General features: G+C 35.5%; 1 protein-coding gene across 1 annotated transcript; it reads left to right on the forward strand.

The window, feature by feature from the left end:
* The first annotated feature begins 1,652 nt into the window (after positions 1-1,652).
* LOC121408801 (60S acidic ribosomal protein P2-like) lies at positions 1,653-6,342 on the forward strand. The gene is made up of 3 exons (XM_041600445.1): positions 1,653-1,761; positions 4,818-4,990; positions 6,033-6,342. The coding sequence occupies exons 2-3, from the start codon at positions 4,819-4,821 to the stop codon at positions 6,203-6,205; spliced, it is 345 nt and encodes a 114-aa protein (XP_041456379.1). The 5' UTR covers positions 1,653-1,761; position 4,818; the 3' UTR covers positions 6,206-6,342.
* Positions 6,343-10,905: the final 4,563 nt, after the last annotated feature.

Here is a 10,905-nt window from a genome sequence, read left to right on the forward strand (position 1 = left end):
GATGGGTGCATTCATTGATCTGTACAATTTATTGCTAGATGCAGTTGTACCACTCACTGAACTTTCTAGCTCAGGACCATTTGAGTCCGCGAGACCCCCCCCCCCCTCCGGGGGACGTGACCAATCCTCAGAATAATAATAATAATAACAAATTTCATTTTAACATAAATATCGTGATCGAATAGCGTGTAAACATGAAACATGTGCCGTGGCTGAGTGGTCTAAGGCGCCTGGCTGTACATGGAAAGTCCGGGGTTCGATCCCCGGGCGGCACCTGTGCCCGTGAGCAAAGCATTTAATCTACAATGCTCTTTTGTCTTGCTTTCAAATAAAAGGAAATGCTACATGCATTATTAGTAACTATAGGTGTGCCCTTGTTTTTTTTTTTTATTATTTATGAAAGGAAATACAATCAAAAGGTAGGCCTATTTTAATATACAGATATCAAATCAGTAAATTAATCATTAAAAAAATCAATCGACTCTCAGTGGGACTTTAAAAAAAAATGCTTTTATTTACAAATCATCAACATATCATTTACATCAAATTCTACTATAAAAGTTTCAACCCAAAAAAAATCAGTGGGACTTTTTATTATTAGTTTCATAATATGCTCGAAGTTGTTAGGCTGTAATGACCATAGTACGTTTTCTTGTATATTAGGATTGTATAATGTTACACTGATATGAGGTTATACTGTTATATTTGCTTATCGCCCGGGCTTTTTGCATACATTTTGTTTAATATGTTATTAAGAGCTAAGAGTTATTATTTTTAAATAATAATAAAAAAAAGTTGTGTACTCTCCTACTCCGAGAGGGCTGGGGTCGATATGGTGAATAAAAACTTTGTCTTAAGTGAATTTATTTTTGAAATTTTATCATAATAGATAGTTCTGTTGTTTGTATGCATAGGACCGCTATTGATATTTGATACCAAATATTTTTGGTTAAAAGCTATGGCACCCTAATAAAAATATAGAAATAAACAAATGTTATTCGATAGATGGCAGCAAACATGTATCAGCAAGGCCCTTTCGATCGGCGACATACACACACACGTACACATGCGCTGCTTCGCATGCATGCTGTGTGTGATAAAAGTCGTATGACTCAAGAAGTAGTTCGACCATTATTATTCGATAAGTAAAAACTCGGACTCTTCTCGCTCTCAATTTATTTTTCATTTTTTGCCCCGATCTAATTTTCTGTCCTAATTATTTTTGGCTCGTTTCGCCTCTGCTGCTTCTATTGCACCAATTCAATTCTGTGTTTCACTATTTTCAGTTTTGGACGCGGGCCGGTGCATGCAATCATGACACCGATTTTTTTTTAAAGTAGTTTTTGAAGACAGTCAGTTCCGCGGGTTGACTGTTTTTTTTCCGAGCGGCTTTTTTACTTCAAACGTGTGGTATGCTTTTTCCCCGGGGGCATAGAAGAAATATTAAGTTAGCAATAATAGGCATGAGAATAAAAAAGGTAACCCCCCAAAAAAAATGCCAAACTGAGATTTAAAAAAAAAAAAGTGGCGACTGCCGAAACGGTTTGCTTCACTGGCGAGATCTTGTAATAGTCCGCCAACTTGTTTAGGGGGTTATTTTGCATACAGTAGATTAATCAGTGGTATCCACGCCTGGTTCGAATTCGTCGATCTGATGAGCCAGCTGAGTTGGATATTGGACGACGGTCAAACGGTCTCTTTAATCTAAGGGTTTCATCTGGGTTCGGCGTGCACATCGTTTCGTGTCGAAAAGACTTAAAAGTAAGACACATAAACCATTTAAAAAAAGATGTAACACATATATAGTTCATTTATATCACTAGATACCAAATTTCGAAAATCATGAAGGAAAATGGTGACCGTAAAATAGTGAATTTATACGAGATAAATTGGAGAGTGACTGCATGATAAAGACAAAGTGCAGAGATTGCACCATCGCAAGGCATGTGCCGCGTGCTGAATGTGGATTGAATGATGAAGGGATAGAATGGGCGAGAATGATGAGAGTAATGAATAGTGCTGGTAATGTAAATGATTGTGATTGATTGCTTTTGATTCCTATGAATGGACTATCCAGGTACCATCTTGTCCAATTAGGCCTAGCCCATTAATGATTAATTAAGCCTATTTTGCTAAACATGATTGTCAAATGTCATATCGATCCCGGGGGGGGGGGGGGGGGGGGGGGGAGGCCACTTCCATTCATGAGTGGATACCATGCTCGACCATGGGGTCTCAAAAAGCACCCTAAACACGTAATTTCCATGTTCTGAAAAAGCACCCCTTACAAGTATTGGCGTGTGAAACCCTACCCTTCACAAGTATTGGAAACAAAACGATACTCTTGACAATTATATTCCCTGAAATGAACCCCTAAACAAGTACAGGAATGTTTTATTGTTACGGGTCTTTCGGTCGTCGGCTTTACCTTATTTGGTTTAGTACGACCCCACCCCTTCTACACGTCGCTCAAATCGGACTCTAAACACGAAGTGTTGGGGCAAAAAGGACATCCTTTATAAAACATATTAATTTTGTTTTATCATCCCCGCAAATTCGACCCTAAACACGGAATTTTCCGAGCGAAATAGATACCCTTTTTTCATTATTTTGGTGTTTTTGACACCCTTATCACGTTACATACATAACGTGCCCTATCGTGAAAAAGACATCCTTTTTACGTGTTTTTTTGGTCGCGCATGGTATCCACTCGTCAATGTAAGTGGCCCCCCCGGGTATCGATCATTAAAAAACAACTTTGTTGACCTCCAACGTTACTAGATTCTCATCTAACATGTCAGTTGGTCTAGTTCTCCCCTGGTGGAATCAGGGGGGGGATGGCACGGGCTGGCTGTGCTGTACGTGAGAACGGCGCAATTAAATGTAAAAAACTAAAAATGCTGTTAAAACGGAAGTGTGCCCACCCCCCTTTCGAAAAATCCAGGATCCGCCCTTGGGTTGAATGATAGTCTAACGTTAGTCGATGCCCGCCCTTCCTGTTCTGAGCTGTTTACCTGAGCATTGAATGTGATTGAGGACACACTTTTTGGTGCACATTGGCATTGCACAATTCTTTGATTATGAAAAACATTTACTCGTTAATTGATGTATGGCACTTGATGTGCATGTGGGAGAATGTTTGTTGGGCCTAACATCAGACGTAGAAGTGGGTCTTTTCTGAATGTGTAAAACTTTTTTTTTTAAACCTAGGTTTGTGAAAAAAAAATTGTCATTGAAATTGAATTTCCATCCTGTATTTATAAGCATAAAATTTGGGAAAATTGTAATTCAGAATCAGTGATATTGTAGATAGGGTCTAGCTTTAAAAAAAAAAAAATTGAAAAAATTTAGTTGGTGAGGATGTCTGAACAGAGAGAGGTGGAGAGACGTGAATGTGCACAAGGCCTGTGCTTTCCCAACAGTACAATGACCTCTAGTTGCCATTAGTCACAATGCTGTGGATGTTATGTATTGCAACCAGGCCAGGTGGAATTAATTTACAATTTTGTGCTGAAACTTTTCAAACTTTTAAAAGTACAATTCTAAACTATGACTTACCCTACCATGTTCAGGTACCAACATGATCTTTGTTAAAAGTCAAAGGTAGTATTTGCTTTAAAAATTCCATCTATGATCAAAGCATCCATTGAGGATCCTCACTCCACATTCCATGATGATATAATATTTCAACACCATCTTTCGGCTGACACTCTGTGATTAGTCTGTTTAATTAATCTGAGAATGTGGTTTGAAGGACCGACATGTAAACTTTTCAGTCAAATGTACAGTCACTACTGTGTACACTTTCAGATTATGAATCATTCTATTTTGCCTGTGTATTTTTACTGAGGAATATTCATTGAATAAGGGTGTTTATTCATAATTGTTACTCTTCAATGTTCTCCAAACTTAGCACTCATAGTATCGATAGGGTAAGTGTACATAAGTCCTAAATAAAGAACTCAAGAGGCAATTCGTGAATTTGTATGGGAACCCATCTAGTTTAAATAAAAGGTTGAGAAGGGCACCTCTGCAATTGTTGATTATAAAAGCTAGTAACTTGGATTCATGGCATTTAGATTATTTTAAATCTGAGCATTTGCACTAATGCATAGTTTTCTATGTTTGGATTGTTCAATCTTAAAGGACAAGTCCACCCCAACAAAAAGTTGAATAAAAAGAGAAAAATCCAACAAGCATAATGCTGAAAATTCATCAGAATCGGATGTAAACTAAGAAATTTATGACATTTTTAAGTTTTGCTTAATTTCACAAAACAGTAACATGCACCTACCGGTTGGTATGCAAATGAAGGAACTGATGACATCACATATCTTTTGTATTTTTTATATGAAATATTCGTATTTTCTCGTCCTGTGAAGCATAGTTTTATTTCTCCCTGAACATGTGGACTTACCATTGTTTAAAATTTTATGGTCCATTCAAGTTGGTCCTAATTATCTAATTTGTAAAAATTTAAATATGATTCAAACAATGAAAAACAAAAGAAATAGTGAGTAAGGGACGCCATCGAACATTTGCATGTGACTAAATTGTGCATAGAACTATTTTATGAAAAATAAGTGAAATTTCAATATGTTATAACTTTCTTATTTTACATCTGATTTTCAGCCTTGTGCTTGTCTGATTTTTCTCTTTTGATTCAAATCAACATTTTTCTGAGTTGGACTTGACCTTTAAAATTCACAATTTTTCTGCAGTTCAAAGTTCCGGAATTTTGAAAATGTATTCTAAGTGTGAGAATTCTGTGCATATGATATGGCTTATAATACAGATATTTGTTTTCTGTTGTGCAGAATGCGTTACGTGGCCGCATACCTCCTACTCGCCCTTGGCGGCAAAGCCAATCCTTCATCTGGAGATGTGAAGAAGGTTCTCTCAAGCGTCGGAGTTGAGATTGACGAGGACAAGCTTGGTATTGTAATGAAGGAGCTTGAGGGAAAGAAAGTGAAGGATCTAATCGAGGAGGGTTAGTTTTTCTGTTTGTAAATTTACACACCTTTCTCTGTGCAGTACACTTAGGAACAGACCCCCTCCCCCTCCATCCAAATTCTTTGTTGAATTAAGCTATGAGGTATACTATTAAGAGCGACTACATTTACTTAGATGAGGTCTGCATTAAATTGTTGATATGTTGGAAAAGGCTGAGGAATACATGTATGTTCAGGTCATGTACAGTTAATCCTGTCTTAGCTGCCATCATAATTGTCTCCCATTTGAATGAAATGTGTATTTTAGAACATCTTTATAAGTCCACCGGTCGGTGGTCTCCAGTAGCCCTTTATTAAATGAATGCCCTTAATAGATGGGTTTTCCTTTAAATTATTAAAATATGCACAAGATCTTGAATTTTGTATTGCTGAAATCTTTTTTTTTCTCAGACATATTTAACTTCTTTGTAGATCACACTCACATATTTTTGTCATGAATTAGATGGATATAACATGTACATCAAACTTCGATGAAGTTCTATAATTTTTTTTATTGCACTTTAACATGTTGCAGTCACATTTAATGATGATTCAAAATCAACCATCTTTCGGCTGATTGTCTCTGATTAGCTTTTTTGTTTCTGAAAGTGTGGACTGATTTGACAACATAAAGAATGAATACATCAAACCTGTGGTGGTTTGGCCAGTTAAAAGTAGCACACTTCTAAATTGATTTCAAATTTATGGGTACATAATGGGAGAGCTCTGAGCCTGTGATCATTGTGAGTCGGTAAAGTTAAAATTCAACTCCCTATCTCTGAAATACAGTTCAAATCATCATGAAATTGAGATTGAACTGAAACAGTGATAACCATTCTTGATTAACCCTTGATATAACTACTATAGTTTTGTTTTAGTGTACCTTCTAAAATTTTGATGTTGCCAAAGGTACAAGTACATAACAAAGCTATTCTTATTGTGTTAGTTGTTTTGCCACACATTAGTATCCATTAATACAGATTGGTGTATTTAACAGAATGTTAATGCATTACTTTTGTTCTCATGCAAATTTCAACCCAGGCAAATCTAAGTTGGCATCGATGCCTTCTGGAGGAGGAGCCGTTGCTGCTAGTGGTGCTGGCGGTGCTGCTGCTGGTGGAGGCGCAGCAGCAGAGGAAGAAAAGAAGGAAGAGAAGAAGGAGGAGAGTGAGGAAGAATCAGATGACGACATGGGATTCGGTCTCTTCGATTAGAATGCTGCCTTATGCGAAACCATGGCAACATGTACACAAAAGAAGAAAACGTTGCAACTTTGCAGACTTCCATCTTGTATTGTGAATAACTATTATGTAATATGTTATAAAAAAATACACTGCACTTGTAACATAAATAATTGATTGGTCCTATTTGTCTGTCCTTGGTTGATTGTCAATGTTTGAGAGGCTTGTTCTTGTGAATCATACCTGGGCTTGTGACCTGTTTGGTAAAGCTGCTCAAATGCATTTACAAACAGCAGGTGGTGTGTTCTTGGATATATGCTTCTGTAACCGACAAAGAAAAGGTCCCCAGTCAGCATAAATTATTACGAGCTTTGTAGAACTCCACCTAGTACCCATACCAATCAAACCTGGAGCTTGTTTTATAAAAACAATTACAATAACATGTCTGCAATAAAGTTAAAATCTGAAATCAATTTTTATGCTGATATAGAAATTGTGCATTGGTTATTGTAACAAGTCTTTATTAAACAATGACCCTGATATGGTAAAAAAATTTCAAGTTGGGTGTTGGTTCATGTGTTGGAAGCAGTATAACAAATGTGAGTTAACAATTATGCAAATTGCATTGACAGCACATCATTTTTAACATTAAGTGAAATTTGGTGCTTTGTTGATGTGAAAATTAGCATAACACCATCACCGAATTGTCAACACCGAACTTGAAATCAACCATTGTCTAATGCCCCTGAATTAATGAAAAAGTAGAAGCATCTGGATAATAATGAGCGATGTGGTTTGACCCAGGCAATTTGAACAAGGCCAAACAGCGTTTGGAAAATACCTTTTTGACTCCCCTTTGCTAGGGACTGATGGTACAGGTAGACACAATGAAGAAATGAGATGAGTACGATACTGTAGACAAAAACCATTGAACTTATTCTGAACCAAACAAGAGTGCGATGGAGGATTGAGAGAGAGAAGGGGGTAGGGGATGGTTAATTAATTGCAAGGAAAAGAAAGAGGGAGTGATGGGAAGGGAAAATTTGAGAGGGGAGTGTGAGGATTAGAATGAAGGGAAATTAGAGGGAGAGTTGACTATAAGAAAGGAAGGGAAGAGAGATGTTAGTCAAAGAGAGAGAATAATGGGGTAAAGAAATTAAAGGGGAGAGAGTGGCAAGTAAGGGAGTGAAAAGCAAGGATACTGAGTGAGATTGAGATACTTGGGCGTCGTTGTTGCATAAAACTTGCCGGAGTTTTTTACGGCCAAAAATCAGGAAACTACGGCAAAAAAAAATTGCCGGAGTTTTCCATTGCATAAAACTGCCAGAGTTTTTTTTGCCATGAAATTAAGACCGAATTTGAAACTCTGGCAAAAAACTAAGGTTTTTGCCGTAGAAAAACTGGCAAAAATAAGTCTGGCAAAAGTTTTATGCAACGGGACCCTGGAGGCTGTTTCGTAAAGCTGTTCGTAAGTCAAGAGCAACTATAAACAACTGGTCACTGGTGATCCTTTCTTGTAAATTATGTTCCCCATGAAATGATTATTTAGCGCGTAAGAAGGGTTCACCAGTCATTCTTAAAGTCAACTCTTTGACTTACAAATGGCTTCATAAAACACCCATCTGCACTATTGCAGCTCCTGCCCACCCCTATAAGTTGCATTCGATTCTTTGTGTAAACGTAATCACTGACACAAATTGCTATTCACATACAGCTGCATGTACCCCACAATTCTGTCAATTGAACAGATTTCATTTTGATTGTGAAGAGTCCCATGTTGCATTACAAAATGAACTAATCAATTTGATGGAAAGAACAGAAAAAGACATACACAAAGAGACTGCTATTGGAAAGACATTAAATACACATTTATTAGTTGAAGCACAAGCAAACCATGTACCAAATACATGCTCATCCATAAAAAACAAATTGACAACTGGCTGATGCCTCAAACATGCTCATATGCATTACTGTTCTAATTTTCATTCAAACTGGCCCAATGGTGCACTGTGCTGTACAAGTGTACATATTGCTTATCCATACAACTCACTTTTGTATAAATTAATTCTTTGATTCCATAGCTTCTAGTGCATACTTTACAGATAAAAAGTAAAAATCCATTGAGTAGTTGTTAAATTTGTAACAATCATTAAATAAGATGCATATTTTCTCAAAATGAATAGCACAAGGTTAATATAAAAAAAGTTTCGCCATGAGAAGGGATTTTTTATCACTTTGATAAAAAAAATCCCCTCAAAACAAAAAAACCCTGAAAACACTAGTAGAGCAGCTTTGTAATGTAGAGGTAATTTAGGCTTGCAGTGATACTTATTGCATACATGCTTATTCAGTTATTGGAAACTGGATAGGTGTTTCATAAAGCCGTTTGTGGGTTATATATGTGACCTATGCTTGGGCTTAATGAGATACTGTATACGTTTTGTCCTGTTTCACCATAGTGGGAGTGAATTTCCTGTAACCCTGATAAAAAAATGTTTAATTGTAAACTTTTTTGCTTTAACAATTTCAACATTAGCGGTAGGGAAATAAAAAAAAAAAATTGATTTGGTACCAAAATATGGCCACCAGTCATGTATAACTAACAGTTATATGAAACAACACTCCGTGAGCATTAGCAAGCCACATGTCCATTCCTTTCAAAGTAGTCTTGCCAATTTAAATGTTACATTGTATTTACTATTTATACCCACATTCAGCTTTTCAAATACAAAATTCATCAATTGTGCAGAATGAATATGAATTTCAGAACTACTGTTTTTAAATCCATTGTATACATAATTTACATAACAATTTTCTCATACTTAACACAAAAATTGAATCGTCTATAGCATCTTTCTACAATGTAAATAGCACTGAATTCAATATTTTTCAAATACAAAAATTTTTAATTGTGCAGATCACATATTGTTACATGAGAGCAATTACTATTTAATCTATTCAAACATTTGAAAGAAACAGCAAATTAAATATGCATCAAATTAAAAAAAAATACTCAGATTGTGCGTATAGACTAAATATGGAATCAACTTCAGGAGTGAATATTCACATTAATTGTGCAAATAGATTAAAAATTTGAATACAAAATGTGAAGTGACTTTTCTTCCTCTATCTTTGATATTCATATTCCTATTTCCCATTATTTTTGCCAATGTTTATCATCCAGAATACAATTTCATATATACACTGATGAAGTCATAGTGACAATGATATCATAATTTTCATCTCGGATCATGTTAATTTCAAGTTTTTTAAATCCTAAACAATATAAGGTAACTGAAATAATCAACTGACTCCTAAACCAAAGCAGTCATTTCATATGAACTGTAAAAAGACGAATACAATCCAAATATACTGGATTCATGGAAATATATTCTGTCCAATGTATATTGAGGAAACAGCACACACATATCTGTTTATTAAAGTTAGAGGCAGAGTATAATGCCAGGGTGAAATTCTTGAATTGTATCCACGGATCCCTATAACATACAACTGAATGTAAAAAATATGCGATCTGCAGCCATTAGAAAGTGTAATTTCAAATACAATCATATTTGAAATTCATTTTATTTGTTTATCTTGTTGAAATTAGAACTTTCTGGGTACAGGTTTATAATCACACAAGTACCAGAAAATGGAACATAATTGACTAGGGGGTGTTTCACAAGCTCATGAGATGCACCCTTCTAACCAATGAGATTACTGTTGAATATAATGTGCACATTGGCACATAAGCCTACATGTAACTTTTACTGATAGTCAGACTCAACACTTTGTGAACAATCACCCTCGAGGATTGTTTTTGCATGTTTGAAATTGAACAATATGACTTCTAAAAGCAAATACAGGAATATTGAACAACAGATACATCAAACAAGTAAAAGATCAGTTATACAAACTGATTGATACAGATCAGGATCCCGTCTTACAAAGAGTTACCACTGATCCAATCAATCGTAATGCTATGGAAATCCATCAGTATATTTTTTTATAGGAAATTTGCACAATGTCCTTTGTAAACAAAGAGAAGCACAGTGAATTTTCAAGAAAACAAAGAATGCCTGAAATATGCATCACAGTTAGAAAATATTTGAACAAACATGCATAATAGATGTTGATGTTGCTGGCCGTCCATAGTTGTGATTGATTGAATCAATCTCTTTAAAACGGGCCCTGACGTCTTGATTCAAAGCAAACTGGAAGAAAAACTAATTTCATTAAATTTTTTATCCATATTTTTTTGGATTAAAAAAAAAATCCTTCCACTTCAAATGATAATATATCATTTCCAATATCCAGCTCCATCTCATTGTTACATGGTAACAAGGTTTGATAAACAAGTATTCTACATTTAGAATGTCTCATCTGACAAAGTTATATTTAAAACAAAAGAAATCAATGAGTGCAACTTCAAATGATAACATGCCATTTTGCAGGGATCAGATCCATCTCATTCTTGCACAATAATGAAATGTTTTTTGATACATTATTCATCCATATCAAAAAGTTCTTTATCTGACAAAGCTATCATTACAACAAAAGATTGACTGCAAATGACAGAGAAATGCATAAGTTTCATTGTAGAAAACAAATTGATTTGCCATTTTGAGAACAAGTTTGGTCCCTTAAAACGTGTATGCAGATGTATAGTATTGCCATGTAGAATGAGGTGTTAATAACCACTATATGAGTATGACATGAAAGTATTTATTCCT

The sequence above is a fragment of the Lytechinus variegatus genome, chromosome 2 (genome assembly GCF_018143015.1).
Source record: "Lytechinus variegatus isolate NC3 chromosome 2, Lvar_3.0, whole genome shotgun sequence".
Lineage (NCBI taxonomy): Eukaryota > Metazoa > Echinodermata > Echinoidea > Temnopleuroida > Toxopneustidae > Lytechinus > Lytechinus variegatus.

Coding starts and splice junctions, on each gene's coding strand:
- LOC121408801 (XM_041600445.1), top strand. CDS start 4,819: ATGCGTTACGTGGCCGCATACCTCCTACTCGCCCTTGGCGGCAAAGCC. Junction 4,991..6,032: donor GAAGGATCTAATCGAGGAGG/GTTAGTTTTTCT, acceptor ATTTCAACCCAG/GCAAATCTAAGTTGGCATCG.